The sequence below is a fragment of the Pogoniulus pusillus genome, chromosome 12, assembly GCF_015220805.1.
Source record: "Pogoniulus pusillus isolate bPogPus1 chromosome 12, bPogPus1.pri, whole genome shotgun sequence".
NCBI classification, from domain to species: Eukaryota; Metazoa; Chordata; class Aves; order Piciformes; family Lybiidae; genus Pogoniulus; species Pogoniulus pusillus.
Genome location: NC_087275.1, coordinates 28018557 through 28036122, shown reverse-complemented (window position 1 = coordinate 28036122; position 17566 = coordinate 28018557). Strand labels below are relative to the sequence as shown.

General features: G+C 41.6%; 1 protein-coding gene across 1 annotated transcript in view; it reads left to right on the top strand.

The window, feature by feature from the left end:
• Positions 1-17566, top strand: part of IL1RAPL1 (interleukin 1 receptor accessory protein like 1) — a 679666-nt gene that overhangs the window by 647370 nt on the left and 14730 nt on the right. The window contains exon 9 of the mRNA XM_064151980.1: positions 11969-12112. Coding sequence (XP_064008050.1) covers positions 11969-12112 — 144 coding nt within the window. The remainder of the gene's footprint in view (positions 1-11968; positions 12113-17566) is intronic.

Sequence of the window (17566 nt, the reverse complement as noted above, 5' to 3'; positions counted from 1 at the left end):
GACAACACTTCATTTTAGGTTTCCTTGTTTAGATCCACATTTAGACTCTACTAGGAATGAGTTAGTTGTTTATTAATTTCTGATTATTGGCTCATTAAAGGAAAAAAAAATGGAACCTAACAGGTAAATTTGCTTCCTGAGCACCAAGGCATCTGCAGAGATATTAGTTTTGGCTGTTTTCTTTTTTTTCAATGCTGTAAACCAACAAATATGCTGGGTCTGGAATGTTCACTGCATACCTGAAAAAGGAATTATAACCCTTCTTAAACTTCCTGTGTGGCACATTATCACCAAGATCAGAAGGGACAGGAAAGCAGAAGGCTTTGTTACTAAACAAAGAACATTTCTGGCTAAAGAGGTTATTTAGGGCTAAGGACTGCAGTGGGGATTCATGGGAAAAGATGAAGCTTCCCAAATATCCTTGCAGCTGCTGCTTTGTCCTGGTCAATATATTCTCTGTAAACTTCAACTTCCCAGGGAAGCTTTTGGATATGCCTGCAATTGCACAAGCCCTGAAAGGGCAAAGAGGTCAGAGTCTAAATTGCTGGCAAAAAAAAATGGATGTATCATCCTCATTCTTCCCACCAGTCAGCCCAGCAGGGACACATACTCATCTCACATAAAACACAAGCTGGATCCATCTGACAGTGGTTCCCACCACAGATGAGCCTCTGGCTTATTCAGCCAGTAGAGAGGACTTCCACTTTTTCCTTGGCATGGCAGTGGAATGGAAACACAGAGAATTCTCTTTCTCAAAAAGAATTTTGAGAGGGGAGGTGAACACAAACACCAGAAATCCAGCATCACTTGCACAGAAATACTGAACACACATTGGGCATCCGGCACCAGGAGAAAGCTGGGGGCCCTGGCACCTGCCTCTAGCACATGTGGCAATTCTCTGAATCTCAAAGAGCTAAGCCCCACTTTTCTCCTGAGCTTCTGTATCTGTCTGACTGCCAGTTGAGCAAACCTATGATCTATGCTTTTGTGCAGTCAGCTAACCATTTTTAGACTCCTAACTTCCCTCAGATGCTGTGCGTAGGGAGCATTTAACTCACAGCTAAAGGCAGCAGAGCACTTTAAGCATGCCAATGCCAATGCTATTTCCTTTTCTGATCCATTCCTACAAAATTTGTCCAAAAATAATGAGGAAAAACGAGGGATCAGAACCCAAGAGACTGAACTTTCATTCCCTTCTTTCAGCTGTTGGCCAAATCTCAATCACCTTTGCAATAATCCAGTTTTATTTTTCCCCTTTGAGTGAGCCAAGGAAAAAAAAACAAACATTCTTGTTATAATCTAAGGCTGATTTTGTTACTTATTGGTGATTGCTACCATCTGTCATCTGTAGCAGTTACAGGTTAATCTTCAGGCAGGTGGAGGAACATTCTAGAATGTAATTTTAAGAGCAGTACTGGCAGCAGCTAAGCACAAATTTATTAATGACAGACCACATATTGTAGATGATCTAAGGAGTGGACTGCAGACTATAACTCTGCTGTTTCACAAGTTTTTAATTCAGGAAGACAAGTCTATCAGTGTAGTAGATAAAAATGTAATCCTCAAGGAGAAAAAAATGCTCTTCTACAATGTTATATGCTGAAAAGTTTGACTTTTGTGCTGGATCAGAGGCTTGGTAGTCTGATTAAATCATCCTAGATTTTAAATGTAGACTGATATCTAATTATGAGATTCATTTGGGGAAAATTCTTATCTGCATAGCCACAACTGAAACGATAACAAACACACAAAAGTTCTGTCTTGACATTATTCTTTTTTTATGTTATTGACATTACTTGAGAAGTTATTTTTCCTGGGACACACACCAGACCTTAAAACATTTTTTTCAAACTATCTTCTACCCTTTCTTAGCATTTTCTTAGTGCTGTGTATTTTCCTGTCCTGATCAAGCCACACCTTGAGTGCTCTGTCCAGTTCTGGGCCTCTCAATTCAAGTGAGATGTTGAGATCCTGGAATGTGTCCAGAGAAGGGCGACAAAGCTGGTGAGGGGCCTGGAACACAAACCCTATGAGGAGAGGCTGAGGGAGCTGGGGGTGTGCAGCCTGCAGAAGAGGATGCTCAGGGGGGACCTCATTGCTGTCTACAACTACCTGAAGGGAGGTTGTAGCCAGGTGGGGTTGGTCTCTTCTGCCAGGCAACCACCAATAGAATGAGGGGACACAGTCACAAGTTATGCTGGGGGAGGTCTATGCTGGATGTTAGGAGGAAGTTGTTGGCAGAGAGAGTGATTGGCATTGGAATGGGCTGCCCAGGAAGGTGGTGGAGTCACTGTCCCTGGAGGTGCTCAAGCAAAGCCTGCCTGAGGCACTTAGTGCCATGGTCTAGTTGACTGGATAGGGCTGGGTGCTAGGTTGGGATGATCCTGGAGGTCGTCTTCCAACCATGTTGATTCTATGATCTTCTACTGTTTGGGACTGTCTTCCCCTGTCATAGGTGTTCTCACCAGGCATATCTGGGTCTTGTTGACCTTGCTAATGAGGGACAAATAAAACAACTCTTTTTTTTTTTTTTAATGTTAGGGCAGTTTAATATAAAATTCTGAATTGTAATGAAGTCTGAATTTTCTTCAGTAATGCAATCACAGGTGAGCAGTTTCAGTTACAAAGTCATTCATGTAACAGTGTACATTTGGTTTAGTACTTAGGAACTTGAATCCTAGGTTTTTGATCTCACAAGCATTTTCAGTCACTGGGACATGCTTCTGGACAGTGGAAAGATGAGTGACAATTAGCACTCAAAAGAGAAAAGCACCAACTTCTTTTCTAACTTCTGTAAAGAAAGTCCAGATACTACAGCTTCCTTTGCCACAAAGCTTCACCGAGCTTCTGAGACTTCTGAATGGGAGTTCATCATGAGAGATAGGGGAGCAATGACTTTTATATATCAGCTTCTGTTAGTTGGTTCTAGTTGCTTAAACATTCCACAAAATCTTTGAATCTCAGTGACAAACTGAGTCACTTGGTCAGTTAAGACCTTACATGTGTGTCTTCCAGCATATCAAACATGCAGGTTTTATTCTGTGCTGCAGGAAAAGCTTTTCATAATTCTTATCAGGTTTTAGAATCTGAATTTAAATTAGATGTGATAGGAATTGATTTTTCATCCCCCTCCATCCACTGAAGCAGCCTTTAGGTTGCTAGCGGGCAGTGCAAAGTTTCAGTCACCCTAGAGGCTCATGCTGTAGGGCTGAAAGTTAACTATCACCTTCCTTCTTGTCCCAGCCCTAAACAAAAGTGATCATAGAATCAGCCAGGTTGGAAGAGACCTCCAAGATCAGCCAGTCCAACCTATCCCCCAGCCCTGTCCAGTCAACTAGACCATGGCACTAAGTACCTCAGCCAGGCTTTGCTTGAACACCTCCAGGGATGGTGACTCCACCACCTCCCTGGGCAGCCCATTCCAATGCCAATCACTCTCTCTGCCAACAACTTCCTCCTAACATCCAGCCTAGACCTCCCCCAGCATAACTTGTGACTGTGTCCCCTCGTTCTATTGGTGGTTGCCTGGCAGAAGAGACCAAACCCACCTGGCTACAACCTCCCTTAAGGTAGTTGTAGACAGCAATGAGATCATCCCTGAACTTCCTCTTCTCCAGGCTAAACACCTCCAGCTCCCTCAGCTTCTCCTCATAGAGTTTGTGTTCCAGGCCAGTTTTGTTCATCAGTAAGTTTTTTTCTCAGCCTTTAGAAAATTGAAGTAAGAGATTTCCAGTGAAAAGGTTAATCAGATTACTTAGCATGTGCCCAAATCAAACTTGCCTCTGACAAAGTGTCAAACAACTTGGTTTTCTTAAGAGATTCATTTGAAAACAGCTTTTGTACCACTTTTATCATAGTTCTTCTTTTTATACAATGTCTAAGTGCAATCCTAACCTTGATTGGCAAGGATGAAAATATTTTAAAATGTAAATGTCACAAATTGTTCCCTTAATCCATGCAGAGCTAAATTATTCATTAATGCTGTCCTCAGAAATAAATGTAAACAGTGTGTTTTATGAGCTTACATCCTTAGAACTTGGTACTCCCATCTTTCCCCACACTTTAGCACCTCCCAGTGCTTCTTACATTCATTTCTTTCAGAAGATCTAAAAGAAGTCATTGTGTGGGCTGCCTGATTTCTGCAGTGCAGTAAGCAAATAGAAGTTCTTCTAATTGGTGAGGTTTTAAGTCGTGCACAATTCGTTTATTTAGGGAAGGTAACTAGAGATTAATGCCATTGTGAACCATGACAGTCTTTAGCTTCAGCCTGAAATGTAAACTGCTTTTAAAATGCAGCATTCTTTATTCAAATGTAGTAAACCTCAGTAACAGTTCAGAATCTCTGGGGGTTTTTTGCCTTATCCTCTTCTGAGCTAACATACCATTGGAGATAGTCAGTGTAATTATTCTCCTGCTGGGAGCAGGTATCTTGCACTTCTCAGGAGAAATGAAAATGTCATCAGTAAGAATATACTTCTATCATGATAATTTACTACCTCTATTCTAATAACACTGGAAATCCAACAGCATCAGGGCTCAGACATGCTGCCTGCCATACTAATGAATAGCTTGACAAGCTCCCTGTCTTGTATTTGCACACACACATATATCACACAGTATCACACAGTATCACAGTATCACCAAGGTTGGAAGAGACCTCATAGATCATCAAGTCCAACCCTTTACCACAGAGCTCAAGGCTAGACCATGGCACCAAGTGCCACGTCCAACCTTGCCTTGAACAGCTCCAGGGATGGCAACTCCACCACCTCCCCAGGCAGCCCATTCCAGTGTCCAATGACTCTCTCAGGGAAGAACTTTCTCCTCACCTCCAGCCTAAATCTCCCCTGGCGCAGCCTCAGGCTGTGTCCTCTCGTTCTGGAGCTGGCCACCTGAGAGAAGAGAGCAACCTCCTCCTGGCCACAACCACCCCTCAGGTAGTTGTAGACAGCAATAAGGTCTCCCCTGAGCCTCCTCTTCTCCAGGCTAACCAATCCCAGCTCCCTCAGCCTCTCCTCATAGGGCTGTGCTCAAGGCCTCTCCCCAGCCTCGTTGCCCTTCTCTGGAGACGCTCAAGCATCTCAATGTCCCTCCTAAACTGGAGGGCCCAGAACTGAACACCGTACTCAAGATAACTAGGTCACAATAATTCTGATAAATAAAGACACTACTGCATTGAAAACCGTGTTAAAAACCTGTGACTAAATTTTGCCACCTTATGTCATCTCTGCAGACATCTACAGGCAAGCATGGGCTATGATGGCAGAAAACATACTCTTTGTGTCAAGAAATTATTTCACAATCGAGCACATGAACATCCCAATTTTGTTTCTACTGATATAAGAAGAATGATTATCCCATCATATCTACCAATAATTATTCATGACAGTATCTGTAAAGCCATCCAGGTACCTTAAATACAAACAGATGTTGTTTGGCACATTGAAACAAGCAAGCAAAATCCTAACATGTAGAAAATAGATTTTATATGAGTATATGCATGCCCTGTACAAAGCTGTGGTTCCAAACCCTATACTTTGGAAAGGTAAATTGTTGCAAAGCTGTGCATAATGAATTTTGTGTCTGGGGAGGATGGGGAAACACATACATAGAATCATAGAATCAAGGAGGTTGGAAGAGACCTTCAAGATCATTCAGTCCAACCTATAACCCAAGTCTATCCAATCAAGTAGACCATGGCACAAAGTGCCTTAACCAGTCTTTTCTTGAACACCTTGAGGGACATCACCTTTAAACTGTAAACATGAATTTCTTTAGTCCTAACAAAAAAATCTGCCTATTGTTTACTTCTGGTGTCTGAAATGTGACTCAGATGAATATGAATATTCATGTGTTATGTTATAAGACAACAACAACAGTCTTGCTCTAGAGACACTGAACAGGTTGCTCAGAGAGGTGATGGAATTCTCATTCCTGAAGGTTTTTTAAGGCCAGGCTGGATGGGGCTCTGAGCAACCTGACCTAGTGTGAGGTGTTCCTGTGAGATAGGATTTTCCAACATTAGTACTGTTTCTTAATTTTGACATTCAGGACTCTTGCTATCTGCTAATTTTTAATAATATTTGGTTCTTTACAACGATCATGAGAACATTATCCATAAAGGATTAACAGAATCTAGATCACTGAAGAAATAACCAGCAATAATACAACATTCTAACTGGGAAGAGGAGCTTATAACTGAGAGGGTCAGTTATTCCATTTGCCCACCAGATGGATTCGGAAGGCTTCTTTCTGCTTAGAGAGAAGGCTTGGATTGAATTTGTGAATTTCTTACAGAGTTTTGCTAAAGATGTACTGAAGAGGCTTTTGAGTATTTACTCACAAAAATTATCTCCAGATTCCCCAGGACTAACTATAGCTTCAGACAGTAGCTTGCAGGGAGTTCTGTGGGTGTCTTCTTAGCTGTTGAGGCTTCTGATCTTCCAGTTTTTATGAAGGATGCTGAGGAAAGAGACAGACAATCTCTCATTCAGTTCCTTCTGGATGATCTGGGTCACTTTCAGGACTCCCAGTCTTGGCAGAAGACTTGCAGAGGAGCAGGAAATATGTCTTGTGGATGTGCAGGAGGGCACAACATCACGTTGGCTAAGCTAGCCTATTATGTGGAGGCATTTAAGTCCTATTTCCTGGTGAACTCAAAGCAGTTTCCAGGTAGAGAAGCCCAAAGCATCAGTGCTTGTCATGCAACAGGGATAGTTTATAGCTTAGCAGACATAATGCTGTAGAGCATGGCAGGATGCAACAGCAGTGAGGCACAATAGGCAAAAGCAATGGCAGCAGCAGCACATTGTCTCTACCTGCTTGTCTCTTTTTATCAATGCAGCTTGAGTCTAATGGGCCTTTGGACACAGATTAGCTGATCAGAATGGCAATTTGCCAAGCTTAATCACATAAAGTCAGGGTTTACTTTTACCTTTCTAGGGCAGAACACAAGTATGTAAGCATGTGTGGGTACTCTGTAAACAAGTTTGGACAGATATGGAGGCACCAGGGTCTTTTGTCTTCCTTTCCCATGGTTGCTTCTCCCATCAGCAAAAGGAGGGAGAGTAGAAAACCATGTCTGGGCAAGGTAGGACATGTTCATGGCTATTTGGCCTGTTTTGACCTTCCACAAAAGCCTCAAAGTTTCAAAGATTTATGTATGCACTAACCTGAAGCTCTTTGAATAGTCCTGTTGACTTCAGAGGGATTACTTATAGTCCATGAAGTTAAGCAATCTGTGTAAGTGATTGCAAAATTGAAACCTTAGATAGGCTGTAATTGGATTTTGAAAAAGGCTCAGAAATTGAATGCATAGCTATAAATCACACATCCTCAACGAGCTATAAATCACAGCAAAAAGAATGTTGGAAATATAATTATTTTTTCTTGGTAGCATGGTTGCATGTGGACTAATGAATAGAACAAGATTAATCTGAAATTACCACAGGTCATTAAATGCAAGGTCCATGAAGCATATTCTCTAAGTCCATAGATAGGAATCTTTGGAAGGCACTCTTATTTACTTTCTTGCTACCACTCCAGCTGCTGAAAGTGAATTACCTGCATGGCACAGTGAAAGGAAGGTTATAAAATATTAAAGCCAGATGAAGATCAAATATGTATCCAATAATAATTAGGATAGATTCAGTATAAAATGAGTTTGTTTATGGGTGTATGAGAGATTTGGAGAGGACATGTACTTTGTTTTAATTAGCCATCTCTTTCACTGAGTTGCTTGATCAGAGCCTCCTGATAAGGAAAAAAAAACCAAACCCAACAAATAAAATTGTAGCAATCGGTCAAAATGCTTGTAACAAATCTTGTTTTCAATTGAGGCTATTTATTCAGAAGCCAATCTACTACTGCTGCTGTAATCAATGTGTTTTCCCTTGGAGTGGGATTGTTCCTGTGCTACTGGAGGACTATTGTTAATTGCCTGTAACTAAATGATTGCTGTGCTTCTGGATGTAACTCCCTACCACTCACTAATTTGTTGTGTTTAACAGAATGCCTGTCCCCCGAAGGGTTAGCCAAGTAATTTTCCTCTACTGTTTTCTACCTTCAGTTTCCGCTCCTCAAGGAGGGCCAGGTCTGTAATGTGAGCAACATAACACAGAAGCTAAATAGATTTTAAAAGGTTTGCCCTTTTTGTCTCTCCCTTCTGATGTGGAATTGTGCTGAAACGGAATCTTTTTTAGCGTGTAGCCAACACGGGAAACTTGAATTTCAGCAGGAAAAGCAGATCACACTTCAAAGGGAGTGTAATGCCTGCTGCAGCAGTGGTACTCAAATATCACAATGCAAAAGGCAGAATGAAGCAGCAGAAAAAATGTTATCATGAAGGTAACTTTTCACTCTAAACTTTCTATTACACTTGAACCTCGCTTTAACAGTCACTACATCATTATAGACATGGTGGACACACACACTACCAAAACCCTTGGTGTTCTTAGAGCACCTTTCAAGAGTGGTCCCTCCTATGAAGAAGTCAGAAGCATGCTCCTCAATTCTATGGGGAAAACCAAAGCACAGAAATGTGAAATGGCTTTGGTCACTCTAGGTGCTGACAGCAGAGACAGGATTGAGCCTTCTGCACCTTTTAAGAGTGACCCCTTCTATGAAGAAGTCACATCTAGGATCATCAAGTCTAACCTATCACCTAACCCACCTAATCCTTCTAGTTAACTAAACCATGGCACTAAGTGCCTCAGCCAGCCAGAAACATTCTCATCAATTCTATTGGGAAAACCAAAGCACAGAAATGTGAAAGGGGTATGGTCACCTGAGCGGCTGACAGTAGAAACAGGATTGAGCCTTCTGCTCCTCACACCTTCAGTTCAGTGCAACACTGAGTAACAACATTCACATAAGCCAGTGCCCCTGTGGGGCAGGCTTTAGCATCCTACAGAAACACCAAGTTGAGGCCTGAGAGCAAACAGCTACGTGTGGCTCTGTGCCCAGGACAGTCTGTCCTACCTGCCATGGTGTTGCACAGATGTAGCTGTCCCACTTTCAGCACTTTAGGGGTTTTGCAGTGTGTGTGAAGATGCAGCAGTCTGCTGGGCGAATCACTACTCCTCTCTGTCTCTTGAACCAAGACAGAGAGTGAACATGTGCTGATAAACTTCCAGCACAGAGGAAAACACAAGCCTGCTATGCTAGATGGATAGAGCATGAAACTTTACAGACAAATGTGTTTAAGAAAGAACCACCTCATCCTTATGATCGTTAGTGATCATGATGGGCTCAGCAGCAGCACATGAGAAGGCAATTTCTAGTGTGTTTCAAGGTGGCTTAGAGAATGCTGCTCTATGCTTTGATTGCCTAATCTTAAAATAGTTTCATATGTGTTCAGATAGACTTTATTGTAGTAAGCATATAGACATTAACTTGAATTACTTTATGGAGAAGAAGATAGGTAAGAGGGGACCTTTGATGGAATAAGCGATGTGATGCATCAGTCAGATTTCAGGTATGCTGAAGGAGAACAGATTGCTACCTATGGATTTTTTCCCCATTGACTCTCAAAAGTCATTAATCTAGAAAAACTTTTGTTTTCCAGTTGTAAAGTTTTTTCCTTGCTTGCAATAAGTCATAACAGCATGCACACAGAGTATGTTCTGCCTAGCAATCTTAGTATTAAAACCTTTCTTCTAGTTATTGTTGAACAGCTGCATCACCTACAGTACAAAAATGATAAACAGGGTGGAGTAAGCTGGTGCAGAGTAATTTCCATTTCCATTTATATTCTAAACTACTGTATTACTTGTCTATGGGGAAAAAAAAAGATTAATTGTTGGATATTTCAATAACATTTCCCTCTGTGGACCAGGAAAGTACTGAAAGTTGGAAATAACTGTGTCAGTCTTAAAAAGCATCGAACACAAAAGAGTTTCCAGCACAGTTTTGGAAAGAATGACATGGAATATAAATGCCTTTTTATTTTATTTTATTACAGTTTTAGTGTCTCCTAGAGAGCAATGAAATCCTTTTACAGTTGCCTCGAAATAATAAAAATGTGTGCTTCTCAGTAGACACAGTCAAAATAAATGGAATTGTCACTATTTCTTCTAACCTTTTGTATCTGTGATTGAATTGTGTGGTGCTGGAATAGAATATCTGCATAACCACATAAAAATAATAAAGGTTACTTCACAGCTACCCCTCTCCCTTCAGATGCAAGCTGCCCACTGGATAGTGGGCAAATAACACAGAACTGACCTTCCTCAACACATATTTATTTATTTATTTATTTATGAAGCAAACTACCTGTCTTAAATTTCAAAAATCTGACCTCTTGGTACTGCTCAAAACTGAGTGATGTTGGAAAAGACTGGGTGGTCTCTCTCCAACTACCTGAAGGGAGAGTGGAGGGAGGAAGGGGCAGTCTCCTCTTCTTGATGGCAAATGGCAGGACTAGAGGAAGTGGTTACAAGCTGCACCAGGGGAGGTTTAGGCTGGATATTAGGAAATACTTCCTCACTGAAAGGGTTCTCAAACATTGGAATGGTCTGCTTGGCGCATTACTGGTGTCACCATCCCTAGAGGTGCTCAAGCAGCATGTGGTTAGGGACATTGATTTAGTGTTGATGGGTCGAAGGTTGGACCAGATGATCTTTGAGGTCACTTCCAACCAGATATATTCTGTGATTCTGTCTTGAGATTTGCCATCTCAGATTTCAAATTAAAATATTCTTAGCAATGTTCTCCCTCCATCTGCCCTCCTTTTTAAACATTGTACATTTTCAGTCAATAAGCATGTGAAAAGTAACAAAACCATGGATGCTATCATAGAATAGAGTCATAGAATAGAATAGAATCATAGAATGAACCAGGCTGGAAGAGACCTCCAAGATCATCCAGTCCAATCTATCCCCCAGCCCTATCCAATCAACCAGACCATGGCACTAAGTGCCTCATCCAGTCTTTTCTCGAACACCTCCAGGGATGGTGACAGCTTCCTAGATCATATAACAGTTAAAACTGAGCTAGGTGAAAGTCAGTGATGCCATATTATTCATGCACTGTTAAGTGGCCCCACTAAGAATACTGCTGCTGGTAGACACTTATGGCCACATTCAACCAGAGTCCCTGTCCTGAGGAACAGAACTAAGTGACAATGACCTCAATCCATCATGTGAGTCTTCAGTGGCAGAGTGCAACAAAGACATTGGAGGGTCATGATCTGAAAGGGAGTGTCAGTGGAGACAAATGAGGATGTTTTCTGCCACCGGCAAAACATGAAGAATAAAGATGAACTGCACAACACTAGGAAACTGCGTCGAAGATATTAACACATAACTGAGATGTAAAGCTGTGGGGTTCTTGGGATAATTTATCTTCACATCTCTCTAGTTTTGGTTGGTTGGTTGGTTTTGTTTTGTTTTTAACTTTAAAATTATACTTTGAAAAAAAAATTGAAACAAAACCAAACTTTAGCATTTTAGTCTGATGAATTAAAGAAGTCAAATTCCCAGTGTAATCCAGTAGACTGAAGTCACCTTATTTGTGTGTGGAATAAAAGACAGGCTGTGATTGCACCCTAGACCTCCCAAAAAAAAAGAAACATTAGCCTCTACGTTCATTGTAAATAGAATATAAAGTGTTTACCTGTGTAGAGTGAACTGTGATCTATCCACAGAGAGAGACAGAAGGAAGTTATCCAGTGTCCTTTGCATATTCTCATACACACACATCCATCCCAGAAACTGTAATTTTCAAAATCAGAAGTTCAGGTGGAATTTCCAGATGCAATTACCAGAGGAAAATCAAGTTTATTAAAGGAGAACAATCAAATAAATAAACAAGCTTATTATTTAGGTATTTCTTCCAGGGCCCTATAATGAAATACATGCATCCCATCATTCATCATTTGATTTTAATATTTAGCATAGTTGTGAGGTCTGCTGCTGACCTTTCTATTGTTTGAAATGTGCTTGTTATTGCATTTTGTAATTCTTTGCAGAGCTGATGTACACAGTTGAGCTTGCTGGTGGGCTTGGTGCTATTCTGCTGCTGCTTGTTTGTTTAGTGACTCTCTACAAGTGTTACAAGATAGAGATCATGCTCTTCTACAGGAATCATTTTGGAGCTGAAGAACTAGATGGAGGTAAGGCAGCTTCTTAATACATTTCCTACTTTCTACATATGTCTTATCTTTTATTTCTCTCCACCAAGGCCCAAATTTCAGTTCACTTCAAGATGTGTTAACAACTACAGTTTTTATTTCTCACTGCATTAAGCAATGGCTTGAATATGCATTCCTCATAGAGCATGTTAGCTGCAGTGATTGCTGAGCTGATGTACACGATGCTCTCTGGAGCTCCAGAAGACATCTATGTCCTCTAGAATTTTATTCCCAGTGCTGAATGTGAATTACCAACATCAGTGCATTAAAGATGTTCGCTTTCTGTCAGTGCTGAAGGCTGCCTTCACTTCTCCATAAGCTGGGGAGTGTCTTCTCTAATTGTATTTGCCAAATAGGTAGAGGTTGAAGTGAATCTCAATTTACTACTTGTTTAAAGTGATCTGTTTCAGTAAACTGTACCCAGTGTTTGGGAATGTACCCAGCAGTTTATTTCCTTGAGTTCATTTAATTAATCACTGAGAGTGCAGATAATGGTCATTAAAGGTGTTCTGTGATTCCAGGAAACAGCCTAAACAAAAGCAATCTGCTATGTGTACATTTTATTTACTTCTCTTTTTAAGCACTGAATGAAAAGGTCTTCTTTGCCTCTACTCCTACTAATCAAAACTGCTGAGGAACAGCAAGCTGGGTTGAGCTGCGAGCTCAGATTAATGAAGTTTGGTTTCCTGGGTCAGAATTTCTCATAGTTTTGTGTTACTACTACATCTTTGGTGACAGGATTTCTTTATTACCAAAATACTAATCAAAGTTATTTTTCAGTTCAAAGCAATAGCCTGTGGCCAGAACCTACTGTGACCTATTAAAATAAATAAGTGTAGATAAACAAGAGCTGGCCAAATCTGTCACCAATAAGGTAGAAGAGCACCATCAGAATTAGAGTTCCTTATACAAGGGAAAGACTTCTATAATAAGATCACTAGGGAATGACCCACTTCTGCCTCCCATCTAAAAATGCTCAAGGATTCAAAATAGAAAACGCTCAGAACAACAAGTCCAAGAACATTTTGTGTGGTTTTATTGGATTTACAAAAAGGATGCATTAATATAGCAGCTCAGTGGGGGGAAAAAACAGGTTATTCTCCTTATATTGCAGAAGAAGAAACTAAGGCCCAGAGGGACTGTGACTCATGGAGGATTCTGGCAGACTTTTTTCCTTTTCCCAAGAAGCTGAGATCCTCTTTTATTCACAAAGCAGCCCCCAATTTAAATGAGCAAGCTTACTTGCATGAATTGTGTGCATTTAATTATATGAGTACTGTATTATGCATCAATAATTTGTTATGGAGGAGTAATTAATTAATGCACAATGATATTTTCCAAAATTAATCTTGTTTATTCATTTTGGTATTCAGGATTCTTGCCCCTCCTCAATCACTAATTTCAATAATAATCAGTTCTTTGCACAGTCATGGAAATGTTGTAGAGAGGAATAACTAGATCTAGGAATAGCTTGCAAAAATATATAAACATTAATTGGAACTGGGAGAAAAGATTCCTGTGCTCAGTGTACCACTCGCAGTCAATACACTGCTTGCCCACCAGATGGACTCAGGGAGCTCCTTTCTGCTTATGGCAGAAGTCAAGGTGGATTGCAAGAAGCTTTAAGTATTTACTCACAGAATTATCTTCTAACTCATGGGGCTAGCTACAGCTTCAGACAGTACGCAAATGCTTTCAGGGAATTCTGCTACTGTCTTGTCTCAGCCTCTGGGATTTCTGATTCAATCATAGAAGGGAGGTGCTTAGTGAGGAAGATAGATGTCTGGTTGCCTTGATAGCCCTCAAATGCTCCCTGGAACCAAATGGAAGTGATTCTTCCCAGGCTTTACATAGAGTGCTGGGGAAAGAAGGCAGACAATCTCTGACCTGGATGATTTTTGTATCTCCAGGACTTCCTGTCTTGGCAGGAGGCTTTCAGGTGTAGGCAGGATGTCTTGCGATGTGCAGTCTTAGCACAATGTCATGCTGGCTATGCAGGTTGATCACGTGATCAGGCATTTAGGGTCTGTTCCAGGTAAACTCAAGGCAGGCAGTTTCCAGGCAGTTCAGGGTGCACTAAGGCAGTGAGCAATAGCAGTAGGCAGTAGCAGCAAGCAAGCACAAATACAACTGCAAAGCACATTGTGTTACCTGCACAACTCTTTTTATCAATGTAGCCTGAGACTAATGGACCTTTGGACACAGAATAACCAATCAGAATGGCAGTTAGCCAAACTTGACCATATCAGGTGAAGCCATAGGCTTGCTTTGCCCAAATTTGGGAAAGTCATAGGCTTTGCACAAGGCAGACACAAGTTAAGTGTGTGTACCTTGTTTACCACAGGATGCAAACAAGTCTGGGCAAGCCAGAGTCATTACACTGAATGGCTCCAGGTTCTATGTCCTCTTTCCCACAGTTGCTTCTCCCCAAAACGGAAGGAAGGAGAGGAGGAAAACATGTCTGGGCAAGCTAGGGCATGTATAAGCCTACTTTGGCCTGCTTAGGCCTACCACAACGTAGTTTCATTAATATTTGTTTAAATAGAGGCAATTTAATATTTTCTATCTCAATAACTGCCAGTGATTATTACTTTTGCAGCTGTTATTTATTGTTCTCTCAAAGCATTCCAATTCATTTGCAGATTTACTCTACCAGGTATTACATGCTTCTCTCTCTCTCTCCCCTCCCAAATATTGGTCAGTTGGGAGCAGCAATACTTTAATCCCATATTTTAAACAATAAAAACCTGACCTCTAAAGAATCCTGTTCTGATACTGAAAAGGAGGAAAACCTGTTGCAAAACGCTTGCTGCAGTAAACCTGGTCAGGGCCCCACAGACCAATGTGATCAAAGGCAATGCCACATGGACTTCAGACAATTCAATGTGAATTATTCCAGAGACCTTTATTGATCATTCTGCTCTCAGTAAATATCCTCAGGGCCACAAGGCACATGTGGTGGTGTGGGTGTTATCCGCCCCCCCACACTTTAGAAGGTACCCCAGCTAACTCAGCCGGACTCCAGGAATATAAATGAAGCTATTTATTTACAGCTAGCACAATGCACAAGCAGATATTTACAGTATATACAGTTATAGACAGAAATAGACAAGTTAAAAGTAATACAGAAACACAACTCCCCTCCCAGAAACCTGAGTCCCCAGGAGGGGCTCTCAACCACCCCTGCACCTTCCCTCTGCCCCTCTCAACCTTACCCCAGTCCTAGGAAGAAAAGTGGTTCAGCCAAGAGGTTAAGGAGCAAGGTTAGTGGCAGCGAGGGTAGGGAGATGTAGCTCAGTCTGAAGCCAGAAGCAGAGTGAGAAGATGGTGAAAAGTGTTATCTAATGTTTACTTTCTTGTTCCCATACCTCTCAGCAAGACTGTGAGGGAAGGAGACATAACCATTGTTTTCCTTTCACAGCCAATTATCTACTTTCTCTCACCAAAACATTCTAGCTTGCTTCAAACTAGCACAGCACATTATTAGCTTAATTAGTCAAGGACAACCCACTCCATCAGCATAAACCATGCCTTGGTTTCCTCATTAGCGAGGTGTCCATTATCTATCCTTTCCGAGATAAGGTAGGCAGCAGCTGGTGGGAACCAAGGTCAGCATCCGCCTGTTATTATCCTTCTTCACTCCAATCCCACATCCTTCTTCATTTTGCATTCCCACAAAACCCAATATCCAGTCAGTTTATCCTTCTGAGCAAAGATCATTGTTAAGATAAAGCATAGATTCTCTTCAGATAACCAATGCAAACACTGACACCTCAGATGCTTAACTGCAGCAAAATAAGAAGAAAACTAATTACAGATTCCAAATGGAAACCTGTAGAACCTACTGTATCCAATAGACAAGCAACTTGCATAAAACCTGTTGTGCCAGTGAAGTTTGTGCAACCTTTTCCACTTAACAGTCTTGCAAAAGCAAGAAGACAGAGAAAATGCTCTGCAGAAGACCGAGCCATGGCTTGTGAAGAAATAAATTGCAGCCATACATTCAGATCCTCTCTGGCTTAGCTGGTTCCTCACAGACAGAAAAAGCTGAACTCTAAATATCTTCTCCTAACTGCATCTCCTGCAGTGCAACAGCAAAGCACCCACGTATTATACATAATTTATCCCATGTTCTGTCAGAGTTTGGGGCAGCATGCAGATAAGCAAACAGCAAAACATCACAGGCTTACTTTTCTGGTGCGTGTCTGTGTGGCCTGTGTTGTACCCAGAGAGGGTTTGAAATGCTTTAAATGAGGGCCAATTAAAATTTTCATTGGAAATCTCTTTTAAAATGCAATGCCTCATTTCTTCACTGATCACAGAACAAGCCCTTCAGGATGTCAAATCTCATTGCAGCTTCTCTTTCCTTTGCAAGCTTTAGACACATCAGTTTTGCTCAGGTTGGCACACTCGTTTCTGTGGGAGGCATGGGGAAACTGTGAGAAATGGAGGAAAACAAAATATTTAACCCTTACAGCTTATGCAGCAGCCTCTACCTGGTTACATCAGTAACCATTTAGGTTGGTGGAAGCTTTTGTATGGAGGACTGACCTGTTGGAAGGCAGTGAAGGAGAAAAGGATCTGGGGGTCCTAGTTCATGGGAGGTTGACCATGAGCCAGCAATGTGCTCTTGTGGCCAGGAGGGCCAATGCCATTCTGGGGTGTATTAGAAGGGCTGTGGCTGGTAGGTCAAGAGAGGTTCTCCTGCCCCTCTACTCTGCCCTGGGGAGGCCACATCCTGGAGTACTGTGTTCAGTTCTGGGCCTCCCAGTTCAAGAGGGACATGGAACTGCTTGAGAGTTTCCAGTGCAGAGTCACAATGATTAAAGGAATGGAACATCTCTCTTATAAGGGGGGACTGAGGGAGCTGGGGCTCTTTAACTTGGAGAAGAGGAGACTAAGAGGTGACCTCATCAATGTTTATAAATATGTGCAGGGTGAGTGCCAGGAGGATGGAGCCAGGCTCTGCTCAGTGATGCCCCATGACAGGACAAGGGGCAATGGGTGGAAGCTGAAGCATAGGAAGTTTCATGTAAACATCAGGAGGACTTTTTTCCCTGCGAGGGTAACAGAACACTGGACAAGGCTGTCCAGGGGTGTTGTGGAGTCTCCCTCTCTGGAGATACTCAAGATCCACCTGGACATGTTCCAGCCCCTGGCATTCTACCATTCTATGAAATAGTTTTCTAATGAATTTACATAAATAGCATTTATCTGATGGGAATTTAAGGTACAAAACACCTTGTAGGTAAATGATAACTAGAAAGTGAGAGCTTTACTTAGGAGCTGATATGATGACCTTCACAATGACCCTTGGTGCCTTTAGGTCCCATTCCATCAGCTGTTTCTACAATGTTAGACTGAAGTTCTTGCTGGCGTCTATGATCTTGTTCTCAGCTTTCCTTACCAACTAAACCCTATTGAACTGAGGGAAGA